The sequence below is a fragment of the Melanerpes formicivorus genome, unplaced genomic scaffold (assembly GCF_026170545.1).
Source record: "Melanerpes formicivorus ecotype bairdi unplaced genomic scaffold, bMelFor1.0.p_v2 SCAF_54, whole genome shotgun sequence".
Classification (NCBI taxonomy): domain Eukaryota; kingdom Metazoa; phylum Chordata; class Aves; order Piciformes; family Picidae; genus Melanerpes; species Melanerpes formicivorus.
The window spans coordinates 3,565,398-3,589,129 of record NW_027142406.1 but is presented as its reverse complement, the minus strand read 5'-3'; the positions used below and the strand labels follow the sequence as shown (position 1 = coordinate 3,589,129).

The 23,732-nt window shown below is 50.6% G+C and overlaps 1 protein-coding gene across 3 annotated transcripts in view; it reads left to right on the top strand.

Annotated features, from left to right (window-relative positions):
• Nucleotides 1-23,726, top strand: part of GRIP1 (glutamate receptor interacting protein 1) — a 310,370-nt gene extending 286,644 nt beyond the window's left edge. For all 3 annotated transcript variants that reach the window (XM_068160947.1, XM_068160945.1, XM_068160948.1), the window contains 6 exons: nucleotides 2,158-2,311; nucleotides 6,423-6,623; nucleotides 9,004-9,115; nucleotides 12,505-12,738; nucleotides 21,491-21,637; nucleotides 22,258-23,726. In XM_068160947.1, coding sequence (XP_068017048.1) covers nucleotides 2,158-2,311; nucleotides 6,423-6,623; nucleotides 9,004-9,115; nucleotides 12,505-12,738; nucleotides 21,491-21,637; nucleotides 22,258-22,494 — 1,085 coding nt within the window. In that variant the 3' untranslated portion in view covers nucleotides 22,495-23,726. The remainder of the gene's footprint in view (nucleotides 1-2,157; nucleotides 2,312-6,422; nucleotides 6,624-9,003; nucleotides 9,116-12,504; nucleotides 12,739-21,490; nucleotides 21,638-22,257) is intronic.
• Nucleotides 23,727-23,732: the final 6 nt, after the last annotated feature.

Sequence of the window (23,732 nt, the reverse complement as noted above, 5' to 3'; positions counted from 1 at the left end):
AATGCACACAACCCTGTAGTTACACAGGATCTGAGTGAGCCAGGTCTAGACTGATTTACTGAAGCAAATTGCACTCTTTAGAGAGGTGACAGCAGTGATATTTGTTACTCATCAACAAAACAGAACTTCCTAATCTAATATGCACAGCAGAAAATGCCAGCTGTAGGGCTGGGAAAGGAATGTGTCAGGATGAAATACATATCTGGCAGCTGAACCATAATGGATTTTGCTTACCAGATCAGCATCAGCTTGTCACAACTCAATCCATGTGTTCCTCTTGAAACATCACTTGGAAGCCAGACATTCTGGTCCCTACTTGGAATTCAAATTGCACTCAATTCACTTAAAGAAACACTACTGGAGGTGAGGAAAAAGTTCTTCCCAGAAAGAGAGATTGGCCATTGGAATGTGCTGCCCAGGGAGGTGGTGGAGTCATGTGGATGTGGCACTTGGAGCCATAGTTCAGTTGTCAGGTATTAGGTAATAGGTTGTACTTGATGATCTCTGAGGCCTTTGCCAACCTGATTGATTCTGTGATTCTGTAATACATTGCTTGTATGATAAAAGCACCCACAAATAAACTCTGCAGGTGGGAAAAGGCTGCAATTCCCACAGCCTTGTCAAGGCCATCTCCACAGCCTTGAGACTGAACCATAGAATTGTCAGGGTTGGAAGGGACCTCAAGTGTCATCCAGTTCCAACCCCCCTGCCATGGCCAGGGACACCTCACACTACAGCAGGTTGCTCACAGCCACATCCAGCCTGGCTGCAAACACCTCCAGGGATGAGGCTTCCACCACCTCCCTGGGCAACCTGTGCCAGGCTCTCACCACCCTCATGCTGATGAACTTCTTCCTAACATCCAATCTGAATCTACCCATTTCTAGTTTTGCTCCATTCCCCCCAGTCCTGTCATTCCCTGACACCCTCAAAAGTCCCTCCCCAACTTTCTTGTAGCCCCCTTCAGATACTGGAAGGCCACAATGAGGTCTCCTCAGAGCTGTCTCTTCTCCAGACTGAAAAACCCCAACTCCCTCAGTCTGTCCTCAAAGCAGAGCAGCTCCATGGCTGATGGAGAAATGCACTTTCAGCCAGTCTAGGTTTCCCAGGGTGTGTGTTGGGCCTGGGCATGTGTCCACATCATGAGGTGCACCTTTTGTCAGCCCTGGCAAAAGTGCAGTAGCTCTGCTGAGTGCCCCTCAGACAAAGGGTGGTGGGTGCAGAGATTCCTCTGTTGGCCTTTGTGCTTTGTGTTTCATTTTGGCTTTGCCATGGCACCTTAGCCGGCAGGACTTTGGAAAGCACTCTGGGCCTCAGTCCCAGAGTGTGGAAAGCCACAGCTGAACAATTTGCTCCCAAGATTATCAGTTCACCAAGGAAATGAGGAGTATCATTTTGGCACTTTCCCAAGCACTGCTTCTCCTTAGAACTTAAAAAGAAAAATCAAAAGAAAAGCTAAGATGATTTATTTTGACAAAGTGACCAAAGCAGGGCTGTGAGAGCACAGTCCTGCCTTTGCATGAATGACTCCTTGGCCCAGCAAGGGCCACACCTTCAGTCCTGTGGCCAGTTCTGGCCTCCTCAATTTAAGAAGGACATTGAGACACTTGAAGGTGTCCAGAGAACGGCAACAAAGCTGGGGAGGGGTCTGGAGCACAGCCCTGTGAGGAGAGGCTGAGGGAGCTGGGGTTGCTTAGCCTGGAGAAGAGGAGGCTCAGGGGAGACCTTCTTGCTCTCTACAACTACCTGAAGGGAGGCTGTAGCCAGGTGGGGGTTGGTCTCTTCTCCCAGGCAACCAACACCAGAACAAGAGGACACAGTCTCAAGCTGTGGGGGGAAGTTTAGGCTGGAGGTTCTTCCCAGCAAGAGAGATTGGCCATTGGGATGTGCTGCCCAGGGAGGTGGTGGAGTCACCATCCCTGGAGGTGTTCAAAAAGGGATTGGATGTGGCACTTGAAGCCGTGGTTTAGTTGTCATGAGGTCTTGGGTGACAGGGTGGACTCCATGATCTCTGAGGTCTTTTCCAACCTTATTGATTCTCCTATTCTGTGAGTCCACAGCCAACTTATAGAAAGCCCAGCTTCAGAATGTGCTTTATTGCTATGATTGTTGTAACAACATAGACAGTGCCATAAATACATCATTCATCTTTTTTAGGGCACAGCTATCAGGCTTCAGGCTACAGCTTCAATGCCTATGAGTGGAGGAGTCCTAAGCAGAGCAGTTTGTCCCCTCCAAGCAAACCACGAAACCACCCGTTTCATGAGCCAGGGCTGAGCGATGAGGAATGGGACCGGCCAGCAGCAAGCAGGTAAGTTCTCATACCAGCTTCTCTCTTCCAGTTTGCAGCCACAGGAATGACTGTGTGCTGTCTGGAATGTGTACTGTGAGATGAGTAGGCTTACAGGATCACAGGATGTCAGGGGTTGGAAGGGACCCAAAGAAATCATCGAGTCCAACCCCCCTGCCAGAGCAGGGCCATACAGAGGAACACATCCAGATGGGCCTGGGACAGTCTTGTCTCATAAATACTTCAGGTATCTGTAGTGATTCAACAAGAGAACAAAGTGATCCAGGTAGAAATGTCTTGTCCAAAGCTATGGTATGTATTCATTCCTCTCCTGAGAAGTAAATCTCCTTTGCAATGAATTTCTCTGCAGGCAAAAGAACTCCCAGGGGGGCAAAATGCTTAGTTGACAATGCTTGATGATAGTGAAAGGCTCCAAAGTCTCTTATTCCCTATTCTAAGGATGATCCAGCAGAGGCTTGGGTAATTCCTGCCAAAGAACAGTTCTTCCTCAGATAAGGGAAGACAGACTCCCAGGTGGGAAGATTTCTGTGCCTGAAATCCCAGTCTGGAGCTGGGGTTGCTTGGCCTGGAGAAGAGGAGGCTCAGGGGAGACCTTGTTGCTTATCTACAACTACCTGAAGGGAGGTTGTAGCCAGGAGGGGGTTGGTCTCTTCTCCCAGGCAACCAGCACCAGAACAAGAGGGCACAGTCTCAAGCTGTGCCAGGGGAGGTTTAGGCTGGATGTTAGGAACAAAATTCATCACAGGAAGAGAGATTGGCCATTGGAATGTGCTGCCCAGGGAGGTGGTGGAGTCACCATCACTGGAGGTGTTTAAAAAGACACTGGGTGAGGCACTTGGTGCCATGATTTAGTTGATTAGGTGGTGTTGGGTGATAGGCTGGGCTTGATGATCTCTGAGGTCTTTTTCAACCTGGTTAATTCTATTCTATTCTATTCTATTCTATTCTATTCTATTCTATTCTATTCTATTCTATTCTATTCTATTCTATTCTATTCTATTCTATTCTATTCTATTCTATTCTATTCTATTCTATTCTATTCTATTCTATCCTGTCCTGTCCTGTCCTGTCCTGTCCTGTCCTGTCCTGTTCATTCTATTCTATTGTATTCTATTCTAAATTCAAGTTTAGTACTAAAAAAACCCTTTCTGGTCCCTGTGTAAACCGTACTGGATAAGTAAATCCATAAGCTCCCATCTGTCACCAATGACACATAAATCAAGGCAAAGCTTGATCTGGCATGTTGGCAGATTGATTGGCATGTTTTCTATGCCAATGCTGCTTGCAGGATTTCAATGACAAGTCCTCTGGCATGGCAAATTGCCCAGTGGCATTTTGTCTGCAGACAACAAAGATGACCCTCAGCAAGCCTGCAGATGCCACCTAGCTGAGTGGTGCAGCTGGAGGACAGGATGCCATCCAGAGGGACCTGGACAAGCTGGAGAGGTAGGCTGAGGAGAATCTCATAGAATCACAGAATTGTTAGGGTTGAAAGGGACCTCAAGTGTCATCCAGTTCCAACCCCCTGCCATGGGCAGGGACACCTCACACTACAGCAGGTTGCTCACAGCCACATCCAGCCTGGCTGCAAAAACCTCCAGGGATGAGGCTTCCACCACCTCCCTGGGCAACCTGTGCCAGTGTCGCACCACTGTCAGGGCGAAGAACTTCTTCCTAACATCCAATCTCAATCTACCCATTTCTAGGTTTTTTCCTTTCCCCCCAGTCCTATCACTCCCTCACACCCTCAGAAGTCCCTCCCCAACTTTCTTGTAGCCCCCTTCAGATACTGGAGGGCCACAGTTAGGTCTCCTCAGAGCCTTCTCTTCTCCAGACTGAACAGCCCCAACTCCCTCAATCTGTCCTCATAGCAGAGCAGCTCCAGCCCTCTGCTCCTCCTCATGGCCCTGCTCTGGACACCTTCCAGCACCTCCAGATCCTTCTTGTAATAGGACCTCCAGAATTGGATGCAGTACTGCATGTCTGGTCTCACCAGAGCACAGTAGAGTGGGAGAATCCCCTCCCTGGCCCTGCTGGCTTTGCTTCTCTTGATGCGGGCCAGGGAGGTTCAATAGGGCAAAGTGTAAGGTCCTGCACTGGGACAGCCCTCAGTATCTATACAGGCTGGGAGGTTGTGAGATTGAGAGCAGCCCTGCAGAAAAGGACTTGAGGGTGTGGTGGATGAGAAGCTGGACATGAGCCAGCATTGTGCACTTGCAGCCCAAAAGGCAAATTGCATCCTGAGATGCATCAAAAGAAGAGTGGCCAGCAGATCGAGAGGTGATTCTGCCACTCTTCTCTGGTGACTCCTCACCTGGAGTACTGTGTCCAGCTCTGGGGCACTCAACACATAAGAGACACAGACCTGCTGGAGTGGGTTCACACAAAGATGATCAGAGGGCTGGAGCACCTCTCCTGCAAAGACAGGCTGCAAGAATTGAGGCTGTTCAGCCTGGAGAGGAGAAGGCTCCAGGGATACCTTATGGCTACATTTCAGTATCTGAAGGGGACCTACAGGACTTGCACTGTGCCCAGGCAGCCAAGAGGAAGCCTGGGGAGGGACTGTTTAGAAGGGCTTGTAGTGATAGGATGAGAGGCACGTTTTAAACTGGAGCAGGGTAGATTCAGGTTGGGCATAAGGAGGAATTTCTATATAATGGGAGTGGTGAAATACTGGAACAGGCTGCCCAGGGATGTGGTTGAGTCCCCAGCCCTGGAGACATTCAGGATCTGACTCAATGTGTCACTGGGCAGCCTGATGTAGTTGGAAGTCTCTCAGCCTCTGCATAGAATAGAATAGAATAGAATAGAATAGAATAGAACAGAACAGAACAGAACAGGTTGGAAGAGACCTTCAAGATCATCATGTCCAACCTATCATCCAACACCACCTAATCAACTAACCCATGGCACCAAGCACCCCATCAAGTCTCCTCCTGAACACCTCCAGGGATGGTGACTCCACCACCTCCCCAGGCAGCCCATTCCAATGGGCAATCACTCTCTCTGTGTAAAACTTCCTCCTAACCTCCAGCCTAAACCTCCCCTGGTGCAGCCTGAGACTGTGTCCTCTTGTTCTGGTGCTGGCTGCCTGGGAGAAGAGACCAACCTCTGCCTGTCTACATCCTCCCTTCAGGTAGTTGTAGAGAGCAATAAGGTCTCCCCTGAGCCTCCTCTTCTCCAGGCTAAGCAACCCCAGCTCCCTCAGCCTCTCCTCACAGGGCTGCGTTCCAAACCCCTCCCCACCTTTGTTGCCTGTCTCTGGACACACTCCAGCAAGTCAATAAGGTAGTGCTCCAGTCCCCTCATCATGCTTGTAGCCCTGCTTTTGAGCAGGGCATGTCTGTTCTTCCTGCTTGTTACAGGGGTCCTCAGGAAACCACCTTTTCTCTTCCTCTAGCTTCTGCCCACAGAGGTTGTGGAGTCTCCTCCTCTGGAGACTTTCAAGACCCCTCTGGATGTGTTCCTGTGACCTGTGCTATGATCCTGCTCTGGCAGGGGGGTTGAACTTGATGATCTTTGGAGGTCCCTTCCCACCCCTAACATTCTATGATCCTATGAACTTCTCTTCTTCTCTAACTTGGGCTTGTTGATCTCTGAGGTCTTTTCCAACCTGGTTGATTCTATGAGCCTTATGGAAAGATAGAAATGTGTGGTTTTTATTCCACAAAGAACCCAGGATAGGTGGTTTCAAAGGCACTGAGCTCTTGAATTACACAGTCTTCAAGGGTGCTGCCTGATCAGTGTAAATGAGCTGCTTTGGTCTGGGTTCTGCTAAAATCTTGGGTCTTGTCTTTTTTTTTGGCATTATATTGCATCTCTCTTTCTCAAATCAAAAAGATCCAGTGCCAATACTTGATTTGCATTGTCAATGTCTCACACTTTCTTTATGGCTTGAGTGTGGGGGGGGAAACCACAGTTTCTGATGGGCAACAGCAACTAAATGTATTCAAAAGCATCTAAAACCCATCCTCTGGTTTAGGGGTGAGCCTTGTAGAGTAGGGTTCTGGGTTGGTCTTGGTGATCCTGAAGGTCTTTTCCAACCTGAATGTTTCTGTGATTCTGTTATTAACACTAAGAAGTAATTTTTTCTCACCTTTATTTTGTGTAGCACAGCTTCCAAGAGCACGTGGCAACAGAAGGAAACTGAGACATTGGGAGAGAACCAAGAAAACCATTTGAAGCAAACTCCTGCAGAGAGGTCAGGGGGAGAGAGCGTCAGGAGCATGAAGAAAGAGAGCAAGATGTGGAAAAGCTCTTCTGGGGGGCAAAGGAAAGTTGGAGGACAGCTGGAAGAGTGGAACACTTCCAGGTAGGAGAAACAAGAGTGCATAGGAGTGAGATCAAACTGGACTGAGAGGCAGGGACCAGGTGGGTGGGGAAGGAAGGGAAAGCAGTTAAAATAAGCAAGAGAAGAAAAGCAGGGTGAGAGCAGAGAAGATGTCATTAGCATGCTGTTGAGTGAGCATGGGAGTTCATCTGATCTAGGAATGAACCCAGAGCACTTAAACCATTCTATAGCCTGGTGGATACCTATCACTGGCAGGCAGGTAGGGACAAGTCTGTTATGGTTCCTGCTCCAAGAAGGGCTGTTTAAAACAGCACTTCCAGGAATGAGTCTGCCACATCTTAGAACAACTTCTCACCTTCTGAATTAAAACCAAATCAAAACAAAACAAAACACCCCCACCCAATTAAACCATCTTTCATCTCCCCTATGGCAATAAAAACCAGCTCAGAGGCACCTGTGTGTTCATACCTGCCCCACCATCTGTAGGTGTCTACATGTCTGATGGCTCTTCGAATAAGCATCAGAAACCCAAATAGATATTCGTTATAGGCCAGCCAATATATCACAGGACATAAAATCAATCTCTCAGGTTTCAGGGAACAAGAATTAAACAACAACAAAAAAAAAAAGCCCATCTGGATGAGAAATTATTTGGGTGTTTTTTTTTCTGGTGCAGTAGCTCAGCTACAAATCAATTTATTCGTGTGGATGCGATGGAGATGCAGAGGTTGAGCACTTCACACAGCAAAGAGGCAAAAGAGGAGGTGAGGGCAGAAAGAAAGGAAATGCTGCAGCTAAAAGGAGGTCCAGATGTGCAGGCATCTTGATTTCAGATTTCACAGAAGCCAGAGAATAATTGACTCTCCAGTTCTAGGCAATCCAGCTTGGCTGTCACAGCCAATTGCCTCAACTAATCCTGTTCATTAACTCGAGTTCTACTTTATGTTATGCCATTATTATGCAATATCAGGGAAGGTATTGTAATGGACATACATTAGCATCTGTTCAACACTGGCTGTTGAACCAACTGCTTAGGTTTAGGGCAGGAGCAATTTCAGAAGCCAGGGGTCTTTCTAAAAGCATGATTTAAATACTTCCTTATCCTGCCTGGGAGGAATCCCATCCGTGCTCTGAGCAGGTATCCTCAGTGGTGCTGTGTCTGTTGCAGCCTCTTTAGAAGAGGCACTGATGCTGGGTGGAGAATCAGTGCAACAAGAGATTGAGATGGCTGACCATTGTCTGCTTGACTGATTGTAGCTGTAAGAAAGCAGCTCTGAGGCAGAGGATTGTGTGGGAAGCTTTCCAGCTGTCATCTGTTGGGCTGGGCAGTTCGCCTTGTTAAAAGCTATTTATTCCCTTAACAGAGTTCCACTGGCACCATTCTCAGGAGCACATTGGGTGTCAAGCAAGGCCTCAGATGCTTCCACAGTAGTATTTGCCCTGTTCAGGTGCTGTTAAGCACCACTAGCTGCAGTCCATGGGCAGCTACTCCAAAAGTAAAAGCTTGCTGCCACCAAAAGGGCAAATTCTCATGTTGTCCTTCTTCATCCTTTCACATCCTCAGCCCCTTCCTGTGCAGCAGTGCTGAGGCTTGTCTGAGCCCTCGTTGAGCTGACTCCCCTTGCCAAGACAGCAAAGCCTCCTGCTTCCTCCCCTCACTCACACACACTCTAATGGTGTTGCTTGTTGGGCTGTGTTGCTGCAGCCCCAGAGTCAGCACTTTTTATCAGACCTCTCTTGCTGGACAGCTTCCCTAAGCTTCACTGCCACCCAGACCACACTGGAGAGTGCTACTAATGAGGCTTGGGTGCTTTGGGGGAACACCAGAGGCCTAAGTCTCCATGCAAGACAGTTGCATCCCTGAAATTTTCTCTCTGTTTGTGCATGGAATGACTAGAGCAGTTTATGTGATGGCAGTCAGGTGAGCTTCAGTTGCTAAGTGCAGCTCGGACTGAAGGAGTTGGGTAAACAAGCCTCACCATCCCTCTTTGGCAAACCCCCATTTGCAAACCCGAGGGCTCTCTTCATATTCCCTGGGAGGAGTCTGAGAGGTTAAAAGCTCTGCACAGAGCTGCTGGCCGATTCACTGATTTGCATAGGGCTGTCCCCTGTTCCAGTGCAGTAAATGTGTGCATTGTGGTGTCGTTGGGATCCCTTTTTCTCCTCGCTGGGTAACTTGCTGCTCAGATCCTGCCAGCTGCTAGCGACTGCCAGGTTATGAGAAGACTTGTCTGCCATGTGCTCTGCATGGCCATCCAGCCTCTCCTGCTCAGCATAATGTTCTGTCATTCCAGCTGCAAGCTGTGGCCAGGCACCTGTGTAAAATACGCTTTTCAAGGGGGTGGGGTGGGGAAGAAAAGTCCACTTGGTGGTTTTTTGTAACCTCTCCTTGTAAATCTAGCTTTGCAGGTACCCATGAGAACACCGAGGCTGACCAGGAGGAAAATTTCTGGTCTCAGGCTCTGGAGGATTTAGAGACCTGTGGCCAGTCAGGAATTCTGAGGGAACTAGAGGTAGAACAATCTTAAAACCTTTCTTTCTGACGATAGAGAAACATATAATGGGGGTTTGGGTTTGGTTTACCTTCCTTTGACTTTCTCCTTTTGGTTCGGTTTTAGGTTTGTTTGTGTGTGTTTGGTTGTGGTTGGTTGGTTGGTTTGGGTTTTTCCCTTTCCTTCTTTTTTAAGCTGCACTAACCACACCAATTCATTGAAAAGCTCTAACCCCTCTCCACAGGACAAGGCTGACAGGCGTCTGTGTTTGAGCAGCATGACTCTCTTGGTACCTACCCTTTTACCTTTCTACTTCCGCTTGTGCAGCTGCCTCCCCTACCTCCCCCTTCAACCAGAGCTGTTTTCCTTCACCAAAACTCTTCTAAACATCTTCACACCCCCCCCCCACCCCACCCCCCCCCAAGAGCTTTTGACTGGCAGCTTCTGCTGTGCATAACCATGGACTGATTGCTGTCTACCCAGGCAGCACAGGGCGCAGACCTCGAGCGGGCGCAGCCTTCCCCGCAGCAGTTGCATCCCATCCTTCTCTGACAGACGCTTTGGTGCAGCTTTCCTTAGCATGTTGGAGGTTGTTCTGTTCAACTGGGACTTCATTTGATTAAGAGGAACATAAAAGAAAATCAGCTGCTCAAAATGTTGCCTTAGAATCTCACCAAAAGGAAAGGGGGGGGGGGAGGGGGGAAGAAGAGCTGCCAAGGGGAGAAATGGTCTTAGTGTAGCAATTTCTCCGCTGTGTAGCCTACTCTTAACGTTTCTTCCTGGAGTTCATTGCAAATTTAGCCATGCTTCCTGTTACCCTGTGAGGGGGGCAGAGTAAGGGAAGAACAGAGGCAGAGTAACTCTGAGTCTTTATGTGGTTGGGGTTTGTTTTGCCTAATCACCTTTCCTCTTCAGTTGTCCAACCAGAACAATTAAGATCCCGCTGCCAAGCTGTGGGACCAAAGGGCCTGGAATGTTTTCTTTTATGTTCTTTTCTGGGTTTTTGAACATTCCTGGAGCTGCAAACCTGGCAGAATCTCATTTGTCATCCTTGTGTGTTCTCTGGGGAAGCCCTTCAGCAGCCAGGAGGAATGTGAATGGCATCGCTGGGGGAAAGGGTTTCCTTTATTTCAGTTGGGACTTAATTTCCTTCCTGGGGGGAGGTGGGGGGGTGGCTTTCTTGGTATTGCATGTGTGGGGAGCAAAATGTCAGCCTCATGTATTTGTTCCTGCAGACCAGAGAAACCTAGGAGAAAAACCTTAGACTGATTGAATTCCCTGGGTTAGCTGTGGGTCAGGTTTCTCTTGCCTTGTTCAATATTCAGAGCACAATAAAAGGATGTGGAAATAGATAATTCTGAAATGGAAACAGATCCTTCACGCTGACCAGAATTCAGGGACTTCCACCTTGCCTCACCCTTTCACGGAACTGAAATTCAGAGCTGCAGCTGCTGTATCATGTGTAGCCTTGCCTGCCTGCACAACCCCACAGCTCTGAAAAGAAAGCAAGGCTCCTTCAGCATGTCAGGGAGCTGAGGGTGGCCGTGCCACTGCCCAGTCGAGGACCCCTTACCATTTTTCGTTTTGAGGTCTTCAGCCTAAGAGCAAAGATTGTTGTTTGCCAGGTCCTCTGGGTGCTTTTGCTCCATCAGGCAATAGTATATCATAGGATCAGTCAGGGTTGGAAGGGACCACAAGGATCATCTAGTTCCAACCCCCCTGCCATGGGCAGGGACACCCCACACTAGATCAGCCTGGCCAGAGCCTCATCCAGCCTGGGCTTAAACACCTCCAGGGATGGGGCCTCAACCACCTCCCTGGACAACCCATTCCAGGGCTTCACCACTCTCACATCAATCATTACTGAGCACAAGGCTGTTAAGGCTACAGTAGATTTTTGGGTGCTGGGGGATGAGAAGCTCAACAGGAGCCAGCAGTGAGCACTTGCAGCCCAGAGAGCCAAGCAGAGCCTGGGCTGCAGCGAGAGAAGTGTGGCCAGCAGGTCGAGAGAGGTGATTCTCCCCCTCTGCTCCACTCTGGTGAGACCACAGCTGGAGCTCTGTGTCCAGTTCTGGAGCCTCTTTTACAGGAAGGATCTGGAGGTGCTGGAAGGTGTCCAGAAAAGGGCCACAAGGATGAGCAGAGGGCTGGAGCTGCTCTGCTGTGAAGACAGACTGAGGGGCTTGGGGTTTTTCAGTCTGGAGAAGGGAAGGCTCTGAGGAGACCTAATTGTGGCCCTCCAGTATCTGAAGGGGGCTACAGAAAAGCTGGGGAGGGACTTTTGAGGGTGTCAGTGAGTGATAGGACTGGGGGGAGTGGAGCAAAACTAGAAATGGGTAGATTCAGATTGGATGTCAGGAAGAAGTTGTTCCCCATGAGGGTGGTGAGAGACTGGCACAGGTTGCCCAGGGAGGTGGTGGAAGCCTCATCCCTGGAGGTGTTTGCAGCCAGGCTGGATGTGGCTGTGAGCAACCTGCTGTAGTGTGAGGTGTCCCTGCCCACGGCAGGGGGGCTGGAACTGGCTGATGCTTGAGGTCCCTTCCAACCCTGACAATTCTGTGATTCTATGATCTCATACTGAGTGTAGTGCTGGAGCTGGGAGAAAGACAGGTGGCAGGTGTGCCCACCAGAGCCAGACACAAACCTTTCTTTGCCTGGCTTTCTCTTAGTTTCTCCTTCATTTTTATTTATCTTTTTTTCCCCCCAAGCAAGCTGCCTGCATCCTGTCCCAGGCAGAGTTCAGGCCAGGGCTGTCTTGCAAGATTTCACCCTCCCTCTATTCTTATGTGTAACATAAAAGGGTGGCTTTCACTGAGATGGAAACCAGTACTCAGACAGGAGCTTCTGTCTCTGAAGTGTTAGTGTGGAGCTGAGGCAGTTGCTGTTGCAAGGTGCCTGTTCTGCAAGTTTCTGTGGAGGCAGTGAGCTGATCTGCAGGGAGCTTTTCACCAGCCTGGGCTGGTGTCCAGGCACACTCTGCCACTGCTGACTCATGTGTTCCTTCCCTTGCACACAGAGTTTGACTTGCAAGTGCCTTCCTCTAGCTCCAATTCCAACCAGTCCAATGAGGCCACAACTTAGATGTCCCTTTTGTTTCCCTGTAAAATCCTTTTGTACCTAAGCTGACAAGCACAGCCAGTCCAGTGCTCAGTATTTCAGTTTGAGATGCTGTCTGTCTGAAAACTCCTGCCTCTCCATAGGGTTCTGTTACTGCTGTGGTGTTTTGTGGTGGCCCTTTATTTGACAGTGACTTGCAGGCAGATGGAACATCTATCCCCTTGCCTTCTGCTGTGCCCTGAGTGGTTGTGTCCTAACAAAAGAGCAGAGATGCGTGTCCCGCTGCTGTGTTGTTAACCACCTACTTAACCCACGTCCTGTGTTCCAAACTAACCTGTTCCTTAATGCTCCAGGCCGCTATTATGTCAGGAAGTACAATGAGTTTGAACCATGACAACCCACAGCCTCGTAACCAGCTGGGAAGACAAGCCAGCTTCCAGGAAAGAAGCTCTGTAAGGCCACATTACAGCCAAGCCACTCGTAGCAACACCCTGCCATCAGATGTGGGGAGAAAGTCCATGGTTCTGAGAAAAATTAAGCAAGAAATGAAAGAAATCATGTCACCAACTCCTGTGGAGTTACACAAGGTCTGTAATTTTTCTTCTGGCAGCTTTGAAGCAGTATGTTCACAGCACAGGGAAGCTAATTTCATGGCCACACAATCAAGCACTTTCCATAATGACTCCACGGATGGAATCTGGGGGCTGTGCATATCAGTTCTTATGAACATATTCATGATCTGTCCCTTTTCTGGTGGTTGTTTTTTTGGGGGGGGAGGGAGGGAGGGAGGGAGGGGGAAGGAAGCAAACAGATAAGATGCAGCTTTGCCTGCAGCTTGGGCTTGCAGTAAGTCCTCCAGCAGGACTGCTCCATTGCAAGGAGCAGCCGCTGGTAATTGGAGTTGGCAGTACCAATAACTCATCTCTGCAGAAGGTGTTCATCAGGAGCACAGAGTTTAATTTCCAGGAAATGCATTTCTTTAGGAAATGCCTCAGGAGGGTCTGGGGCTCCCCTTGGTCCTTGTTTCAAATTAACACTCATTCTGAATCAAAGGCATGAGACTCGATGTCCACAATACAGAATGTTATCTCACAGGCTCACAGGATGTCAGGGATTGGAAGACACCTCTGGAGATCTTCCAGTCCACCCCCCCTGCCACAGCAGGACCATAGAATCTACTGCAGGTTGCACAGGAACACATCCAAAGGTGCCTGGAATGTCTCCATAGAAGGAGACTCCACAACCTCTCTGGGCAGCCTGCTCCAGTGCTCTGTCACCCTCACAGTCAAGGAGTTCTTCCTCATGTTGAGGTGGAACCTCCTGTGCTGGAGTTTCCATCCATTGCCCCTTGCCCCAGGGCACAACTGAGCAGAGCCTGTCCCTTCCTGACCCCCAGCCCTCAGCTCTTTTATAGATATTGATCAGATCCCCTCTCAGTCTTCTCCTCTCCACACTAAACAGTCTCAGGTCTCTCAGCCTCTCCTCACCAGGCAGTGCTCCACTCCCTTCAGAATTCTTGTTGCCCTCCCTTGGACTCTCTCCAGCATATCCCTGTCCCTCTTGAACTGGGGAGCCCAGCACTGGATGCAATATTCCAGGTGGGGCCTCAGTAGGGCAGAGTAGAGGGGGAGGAGAACCTCCCTGGATCTGCTGGACACACTCCTCTGAATGCAGCCCAGGATCCCATTGGCCCTCTCAACTTAGCTATTGCTTCTATTCTCTTTATGATTCCTTTTCTCTAAAAAGGAGAAATAATCTTCAGCCTGTGCAACTTTTCACTGCTCAAGACTGCTGAATCACCTGGTGATATGAAGGAAGTTCTGGATAAAGTATCTTTAAGATAGGCACAGCAAATACTTGGCCACTTTAAGTTTCGAGTCCAGTAAGGCCACAGCAGCAACTGGTTTCCAAAACTTTGAGGGACATTGTAGCACTCTTGTCTGTGATAAGAATGAGCATCCCATCACCTACACACATTCTCTGCCCTGGTGAGGCTGCAGCTGGAATCTTGTGTCCAGTTCTGGGCCCCTCAGCTCAAGGAGGACCTCAGGGAACTGCTTGAAAGAGTCCAGCACAGAGCCACAAAAATGATGAAGGGAGTGGAACATCTTCCTCATGAGGAGAGCCTGAGGGAGCTGAGGGCTCTGGAGCTTGGAGAGGAGGACCCTGAGAGGTGACCTCATTGATGTTGATAAAGATGTGCAGGGTGAGTGCCCAGAGGCTGGAGCCAGGCTCTGCTGGGGGATGCCCAATGGCAGCACAAGGGGCAGTGGTGGAAGCTGAGGCTCAGGAAGTGCCATGGAAACAGGTGGAAAAACTTTTTCCCTGTGAGGGTGACAGAGCCCTGGAAGAGGCTGCCCAGGGGGCTGTGGAGTCTCCCTCTCTGGAGATACTCAAAACCCACCTGGATGTGTTCCTGTGTGATCTGCTCTAGGTGCTCCTGCTCTGGCAGGGGGGTTGGACTGGATGAACTTTCATGGTCCATTCCAACCCCTAACATCCTGTGGTTCTGAGATCTTCCCAGAGTGGAGGCAGAGGCACAGAGAAATGACATTAAAAGGTCACTTGTTGTCATTCTCAGGAGAGCTGCTTTGGTTTCTAGGCCCTGTGAGTTTGAGTTTAGTTTGTGGTTCCTTCAGTTTAGTTCAGTGGGGTAAGGACTCAGGACAAGTCTTTGGGGCTAAATGAATGTTTGCAGAAGCTATCAGAGAGTGGATTAGATATGGAAAGTTAATCCCTTGCCAATGTAAACAATCAATGGGATGTGTTGTGAGAGTTTCCAGGTGTTCCTGTTTCCAGCTTGATGTGAAGTGATTAATGGAATTAGTTACTGTGTGCTCAGTCTTCCTCAGTGGCCAGCAAATGTGAGCCATACAACAAAGCTACACCAGTAGGCATCTCATGGTGTGCTGACATTCAGCCAAGGAAGAGTTTTCTCCCATGGATCGTCAAAGCAGCCTTTCTTGGCTGATAAAACAAATCCTTTCCTGGAAAGGAGTTGTCAGATTTCTATTAATGACTCAGTATTCTGTGATAGCTCTCAGAGTCTTGGGTAGTAAGAATACTACACCCTGTCCTTGAGCTTGCTCTCTCTTCAGGTGTCTGGGGTTTGAGATTGCTGGGAGCTTCCCCTTGCAGTAATTTACAGTTCCTGTCCAGGCTATATACCCTCTTTCCCCCAGTCTGATGAGGTGATGTTCAGTTTGCTTATACTGTCTGTTCTGACAGCCAGGAAAGAGTCATTTCCTTTCTAAGGAGCCTAAAAGCTGCACCAAGGATTTTCCAAGCCAAGCAGAAAGCAGTGACTGGATCTTACAGTCTCATTCACCAGAGTGGACCTGTATCCCTCTGATCACACATGCAGGCTGACTCAAGCATCATCTGCTGCTTTGGTAGTCACAGAATGGTCCAGGCTGGAAGGGACCTCCAAAGGTCATCCAGTCCAACCTCCCCACAGGCAGCAGGGACATCCCCAACTAGATCAGGTTGCCCAGGGCCTCGTTGAGCCTCACCTGGAATATCTTCAGGGATTGGGCCTCAGCCACCTCCCTGGGCAGCCTGTTCCAGTGTTCCACCACCCTCATAGTGCAGAACTTCTTCCTGATATCCAATCTAAATCTGCTCTGCTCTAGTCTGAAGCCATTGCCCCTGGTCCTGTCCCTGCAGGCCTTTGCAAACAGTCTCTCTCCATCCTTCCTGTAGCCCCCTTCAGGTACTGGAAGGCTGCTCTTAGGTCTCCCCAGAGCCTCCTCTTCTCCAGGCTGAACACCCCCAGATCCCTCAGCCTGCCCTCATAGCAGAGGAGCTCCAACCCCCTAATCATTTTCGGACCTCTCCATCAGCTCCATGTTCTTCCTATATTGAGGGCTCCAGAGCTGCACACAGTACTTTAGGTGAGGTCTCACCAGAGCAGAGCACAGTGGCAGAATCACCTCTCTGGATCTGCTGGCAATGCATCTTTGGATGCAGCCCAGGATGTGATTTGCCTTCTGTGCTGCAAGCTCACACTGCCTGCTCATGTGCAGCTTCTCATCCATCAGCACCCCCAAGTCCTTTTCCTCAGGGCTGCTTTCTATCCCCTCCTCCCCCAGTCTGTATTGACAGTGAGCATTGTTCTGGCCCAGCTGCAGAACCCTGCACTTGCTCTTCTTGAACCTCATGAGGTTCACCTGAACCTCACCTCTCCAGCTTGTCCAGGTCCCTCTGGATGCCATCCTGTCCCTCTGGTGCACCCACACCACCACTCAGCTTGGTGTCTTGGCTGTAATAATGCCTGGGCAATGCCCATGCTCCTTCATGCCCAGCTTGTGAGTGAAGAAGTGGAGCCCTGTGAATGAGAAGGGATGCAAAAGAGGAGTTTTGCTGTGGATCCCAACTGCTTGGAAGGTTTGATCTCAACAGCACAATCTCCATTGTGAGCAATTTGTTAGCCTTTTAAATTTACATCAGGAGCCTAAGGGAAAGAGAAAGCTGAAAGGGAAATTTGATTCATATTTCATAAGCAATTAAACAGTTACAAGTTTTAAACAGAGGCTTGCAGTATGTTTTGAGTCTCTTTCCATGGCCTCTCCTTCCCCTCCAATCTATGGGAAAATGCCCAATTTAAATTCATCTGGCAACAGAGCAGCTCCTGAGGTGTTTTAACTGACAGCCATTTTAGGTTAATGGCCACTTGCAGTAATAACATTGAACAATTAGCTGATGTCCTGTGCATGGTTTTGCTCTCTAGAGGAATTTGTGCTCCATGAAACCTTGAAGGAAAAAAGAAGAAAGAAAGAAAGATCCACTGTGATTTACAGGAAAATATTCATCCAGATTCGTACCTAGGTAGAGAAAATCAGTGGAAGGCCTTGATGAAGTTTAAGTACTGGTATAGCAACAGCCTATGCAGTGAAATTATATCCTACTTATTTAAAGCAGCTAGAACAAATGTTTGAAACTGTTTGTATGGCACTTACCTCACTCATGGCCTCCTCAGGGCAAGGACAGGGCAAGGACAGCAGGTCCAGAGGAGGGCCATGGAAACCAGGGGGTTGGAGCTCCTCTGCTATGAGGACAGGCTGAGGGAGCTGGGGGTGTTCAGCCTGGAGAAGAGGAGGCTCTGGGGAGACCTAAGAGCAGCCTGCCAGTACCTGAAGGGGGCTACAAGAAGGATGGAGAGAGACTGTTTGCAAAGGCCTGCAGGGACAGGACCAGGGGCAATGGCTTCAAACTAGAGAGGAGCAGATTGAGATTGGATATCAGGAAGAAGTTGTTTACTATGAGGGTGGTGGAACACTGGAACAGGTCACCCAGGGAGGTGGCTGAGGCTCTATCCCTGGAGATATTCCAGGTGAGGCTCAACGAGGCCCTGGGCAACCTGATCTAGTTGAGGATGTCCCTGCTGACTGTGGAGGGGGTTGGAGTGGATGACCTTTGGAGATCTCTTGCAACCCAGCCCATTCTATGATTGTATGATCATAGTATCATAGTATCAGTCAAGGTTGGAAGGGACCTCAAGGAGCAGCCAGTTCCAACCCCCCTGCCATGGGCAGGGACACCTCACACTACAGCAGGTTGCTCACAGCCACATCCAGCCTGGCTGCAAAAACCTCCAGGGATGAGGCTTCCACCACCTCCCTGGGCAACCTGTGACATGCAGAATGATTCTCCATTCTGGCTAGGCTTCACAGTCTTGACTGTGGAACAAAGTGTCCAGCCTGTGGTCTGAAAATTAAAGAGGGATGTTGACCTGCTGAACAAAGTCTGGAGAAAAACAACCCTTGTCTGACATCACTGCAGAGGAGGAGAGAATAAAAGCCATCACGTTCTCTGCTGAGAGCGGCAGGCTTCAGTCTCAGCAAGGGCAATTTAGTTTAGACCCAAGGAAAACGTCTGAAGCACTGGCAAGTGGAACTGGCAGAGGCTGGGGAGTCTCCATCCACTGGAGATTTTCAAAAGCAAGGCAGATAAATGTCTCTGCAAAGTGGGTTAGATGCAGCTCGTTCTGCCTTAGGGTAAAAAGAGAGGCTGGAGGGCTTCTGCCTCAGATGATGTTGGAGTTCATCCGAGGTTGGATCTGGCTCCACTTAACTCTGGTGCCTGAAGGAAGAGAAAGGGGGAAAGCAACAGTGGAAAGGGAAAGTTCCCTCTCCAAACTGTGCCATCTGTGCTAGGGGTAGGGTATTTTGAGTGCTGTCTCCTCTTAGGCACTGTACCATGCTTTTGTTGACTTTTCAGGGTTTCCTTAAGCAGCAGCTCACGTGAAGCACTCCTACCCTTTGTGACAGCGTGGAGGAAAGGGTTCTCATCTCAGGAGAATCTGTGTCTGAGTCCAGTGCTCATTATTTCCTTCCTGCCTGCCAGGAAATACACAGAAATCTGTCAAGAGAATCTATCTCTTGCTTTCATTAGGTTTTTGAGACTTGCTAGAGTGGGAGTTTAACAGGACTTGCATAGCAGCCTCGAATATCCTTCAGATCAAAGCCAGGTTAGACACTCTACCATATCACAAGCAAAGGCCTCTGCTGGTAACAAATTGTTAGAAGGTTCCCAGAGTCACACACAGAATCACACACAATTGTGTGAGGCTGGACTAGGCCTCTGAGATCACCAAGCCCAGCCTAGGACCTAACACCACCACACTGACCATGGCACTGAGTGCCACATCCAGTCTGGCCTTAAACACCTCCAGGGATGGTGACTCCACCACCTCCCTGGGCAGCCCATCCCAGTCTCTCATTCCCCTTTCCATCAGGAAGTGCTTCCTAACATCCAACCTAACCCTCCCCTGGCACAGCTTCAGGCCATGCCCTCTCCTCTCGTCACAAGCTGCCTGGCACAAGAGCCTGACCCCCACCTGACTGCAACTTCCCTTCAGGGACTTGTAGAGTGTGATAAGGTCCCCCCAGAGCCTCCTCTTCTCCAGACTGAGCTCCCTGAGCTCCCTCAGCCTCTCCTCATCACTTTCCCTCCAGTCCCTTCTCCCTCTCTGCCAGGCTGCTCTCCAGCCACTCACCCCCCAGTCTGTAGCACTGCATGGGGTCATTGTGGCCAAAGTGTAGGAGTCTGAACCATCACAGGAGCAGGAACAGTGTGGATGGCCTCACTGAAGGAGACCTCACTGTTGTCTACAACTCCCTGAAGGGAGATTGTAGCCAGGAAGGGGTTGGTCTCTTCTCCCATGCAACCAGCACCAGAACAAGAGGACACAGTCTCAAGCTGTGCCAGGGGAGGTTTAGAATCAAGGTGAGGAGAAAGTTCTTCACTGAGAGAGTTGTTAGCCATTGGAATGTGCTGCCCAGGGAGGTGGTGGAGTCACCATCCCTGGAGGTGTTCAAGAGGGGACTGGATGTGGCACTTGGTGCCATGGTCTAGTCATGGGTCTGTGGTGACAGGTTGGACTCAATGATCCTCGAGGTCTCTTCCAACCTTAGTGATACTGTGAAGAATGAAAAAAAGAAACCCCCTGATCTCTGAGGTCTTCTCCAACCTTGTTGATTCTGATATGAAAAGCCCTAAAGCACACCACACACCTACAGAGCCTCTGAGTTCTTTTCTGTCCTCAAGCAACTGAATTCTCCAAACTGCCTGGAAGGACTTTCTCTGAACACGTGAAAAACCTTCTCCTAACAGCTCTATGAACTTCTCTTTCCTGCTTTTGCATGACTGTCTCGTGGCTGTGTCAAGAACCCTGCCTGCAAGCTCCTTCAGCCTTACTTGTACTTTTGGTCTTAAAAGATTGCATTAAAACTCTTATACTGAGCACATTGGCCACAACAACCCCATGCAGGGGGATCAGAGTGGCTGGAGAGCAGCCAGGCAGAAAAGGACCTGGGGGTGCTGGTTGACAGCAGCTGAACATGAGCCAGCAGTGTGCCCAGGTGGCCAAGAAGGCCAATGGCATCCTGGCCTGCATCAGGAATAGTGTGGCCAGCAGGAGCAGGGAAGTCATTGTGTCCCTGTGCTCAGCACTGCCTAGGCCACACCTTGAGTCCTGTGTCCAGTTCTGGGCTCCTCAGTTTAGGAAAGATGTTGAGTTGCTGGAAGGTGTCCAGAGAAGGGCAACAAAGCTGGGGAGGGGTCTGGAGCACAGCTGCCCAGGGGGGTTGTGGAGTCTCCCCCTCTGGAGATACTCAAAACCTGCCTGGATGTGTTCCTGTGTGATCTGCTCTGTGTGCTCCTGCTCTGGCAGGGGGGTTGGACTGGATGATCTCCAGAGGTCCCTTCCAGCCCCTAACATCCTGTGATTCTGTGATAATATCACTGTCATGTCAAATGGGCACAACCGGCCCCTCTCCTCTCTCCTCTCCTCTCCCCCCTCCCCTCCCCTCCCCTCCCCTCCCTTCCCCTCCCCTCCCCTCCCCTCCCCTCCCCTCCCCTCCCCTCCCCTCCCCTCCCCTCCCCTCCCCTCCCCTCCCCTCCCCTCCCCTCCCCTCCCCTCCCCTCCCCTCTCCTCTCCTCTCCTCTCCTCTCCTCTCCTCTCCTCTCCTCTCCTCTCCTCTCCTCTCCTCTCCTCTCCTCTCCTCTCCTCTCCTCTCCTCTCCTCTCCTCTCCTCTCCTCTCCTCTCCTCTCCTCTCCTCTCCTCTCCTCTCCTCTCCTCTCCTCTCCTCTCCTCTCCTCTCCTCTCTCCTCTCTCCTCTCTCCTCTCTCCCCTCCCCTCCCCTCCCCTCCCCTCCCCTCCCCTCCCCTCCCCTCCCCTCCCCTCTCCTCTCCTCTCCTCTCCCCTCCCCTCCCCTCCCCTCCCCTCCCCTCCCCTCCCCTCCCCGAACCTCTCCTCTCCTCTCCCCTCCCCTCTCCCCTCCCCTCTCCCCTCCCCTCCCCCCTCCCCTCCCCTCCCCTCCCCTCCCCTCCCCTCCCCTCTCCTCTCCTCTCCTCTCCCCTCCCCTCCCCTCCCCTCCCCGAACCTCACCTCTCCTCTCCTCTCCTCTCCTCTCCTCTCCTCTCCTCTCCTCTCCTCTCCTCTCCTCTCCTCTCCTCTCCTCTCCTCTCCTCTCCTCTCCTCTCCTCTCCTCTCCTCTCCTCTCCTCTCCTCTCCTCTCCTCTCCTCTCCTCTCCTCTCCTCTCCTCTCCTCTCCTCTCCTCTCCTCTCCTCTCCTCTCCTCTCCTCTCCTCTCCTCTCCTCTCCTCTCCTCTCCTCTCCTCTCCTCTCCTCTCCTCTCCTCTCCTCTCCTCTCCTCTCCTCTCCTCTCCTCTCCTCTCCTCTCCTCTCCTCTCCTCTCCTCTCCTCTCCTCTCCTCTCCCCTCCCCTCCCCTCCCCTCTCCGAACCTCTCCTCTCCTCTCCGAACCTCTCTCCTTTCCTTTCTCCTTTCCTTACCTTTCCTTTCCTTTCCTTCATCATGTCACATCCCCTCCACAGGTAACTTTGTACAAGGACTCTGATGGAGAAGACTTTGGGTTCAGTGTCTCAGATGGCTTACTGGAAAAAGGTGTCTACGTTAAAAACATTCGACCAGCCGGCCCCGGCGACCTGGGAGGCTTGAAACCATACGACAGACTCCTGCAGGTAATGCTTCCTGGCACCACGCAGGTTTGGCATGGACACCACATGCAGAGCACTTTAAAAACTCCTGTAAGCACTGCTGTGGCTTGGGGCTGTTGAGTCTGGAGAAGAGAAGGCTGAGAGGGGATCTGATCAATGCCTATCAATAGCTGAGGGGTGGGTGGCAAGTGGAGGGGGCCAAGCTCTTTTGGGCGGTGCACAGCAATAAGCCAAGGAGCAATGGAGACAAACTTGAACAGAGAAGGTTTCAGCTCAGCATGAGGAGAAACTTCTTTATAGTGAGGGTGACAGAGCCCTGGAACAGGCTGCCCAAAGAGGTTGTGGAATCTCCTTCTCTGAGACGTTCCAACCCCGCCTGGATGCATTCCTGTGGGGACTACCCTGGGTGATGCTGCTCTGGCAGGGGAGTTGGACTGGCTGATCTCTGGAGGTCCCTTCCAACCTCTCATGTACCGTGGTGCTGTGAATAAAACTGTTCTAATTCAGCTGTGACAGTTCTTCCTTTAACTACAGTGTTTACACTTTGTGATGGTAGGGGAGATTCGAGACATTTATGTTTGGCTCGTGGTGCCAAACACCCTGTGCCTGTGCGATAACAAACGGCCAACCTTCGCCTCCCGCAGGTGAACCACGTCCGCACGAGAGACTTCGACTGCTGCCTGGTTGTGCCCCTGATCGCAGAATCCGGCAACAAACTGGAGCTGGTGATCAGCAGAAACCCGCTGGCCTCTCAGAAGGGCAGCTCAGAACAACAGACTTCAGCCAGTGGGGACTGGAGTGACCAGAGTATTGCCTTCCTTCACCAGAGCGGACACGCCAACGTTCACACAGAGGCACGGGACCCTACCAACACATTATAGCAGAGAACGCCGGCAGCGGGACCTCGGGTCACGAGAGACAATTATGGTGCTAAATTCCCCCCTGTAAGATTCCTCTGAGCTGAGGCTCACATGCTATAGAGCACTAAAAAGCACAGGTCAGTCTGTCTGTCTGTCTCCAGGCTTCTAGCAATCCATGGTTACTTTTGAAAGCAGTTTCAATTCTCTAAGTCATTCCATTCTAAGCAATCTGTCATCAGCTACAGGACGAAAAAGCCTAAGGGCCTTTTTCCCCCCCAAATCAAAAAACCCACACCAAAACCACAAGCAAAAAACAATGGGGAGGTGTTCAAAATGTGATTTAACTGTTCCTCTCCCTTTAGCAGCAGCTGCTGTTTGAGGGGAAAGCACGGAGTTAACCTCTGCTAACCCTGCTGTCCAGCTTTCATGGGGTTTGGAAATGCTTTATCAGAAAGGTGCTGTCTGACCCCAGGCACTGATACAGGCTGGGCAGGGACTGGCTTGAGAGCAGCCCTGAAGAAAAGGACTTGGGGGTTCTGGTGGATGAGAAGCTCAACATGAGCCAGCAGTGAGCACTTGCAGCCCAGAGAGCCAACCAGAGCCTGGGCTGCAGCAAGAGCAGCAGAGCCAGCAGGGCCAGGGAGGTGATTCTGCCCCTCTGCTCAGCTCTGCTGAGACCACACCTGGAGCTCTGTGTCCAGTTCTGGAGCCTCTATTACAGGAAGGATCTGGACATGCTGGAACATGTCCAGAGAAGGGCTATGAGGATGAGCAGAGGGCTGGAGCTCCTCTGCTATGAGGACAGACTGAGGGAGTTGGGGCTGTTCAGTCTGGAGAAGAGAAGGCTCTGAGGAGACCTCATTGTGGCCTTGCAGTATCTGAAGGGGGCTACAAGAAAGCAGAGGAGGGACTTTTTAGGGTAATGATAGGACTAGGGGGAATGGATCCATGATAGAGGAGGGGAGATTTAGATTAGACATTAGGAAGAAGTTCTTCCCCATGAGGGTGGGGAGACACTGAAGCAGGTTGCCCAGGGTGGTGGTGGAAGTTTAAGCCCAGGCTCGATGTGGCTCTGGGCAACCTGCTGTAGTGTGAGGTGTCCCTGCCCATGGCAGTGGGGGGTTGGAACTGGCTGATCCTTTGGGGTCCCCTTCCAACCCTAACAATTCTGCGATTCTGCATGTTGGAGCAAGTTTTCCCTGTGACATTCTGTGACGCTGGGACCTTCATTGTGCTCTTTAGCCACAGCAGGGTGCAGC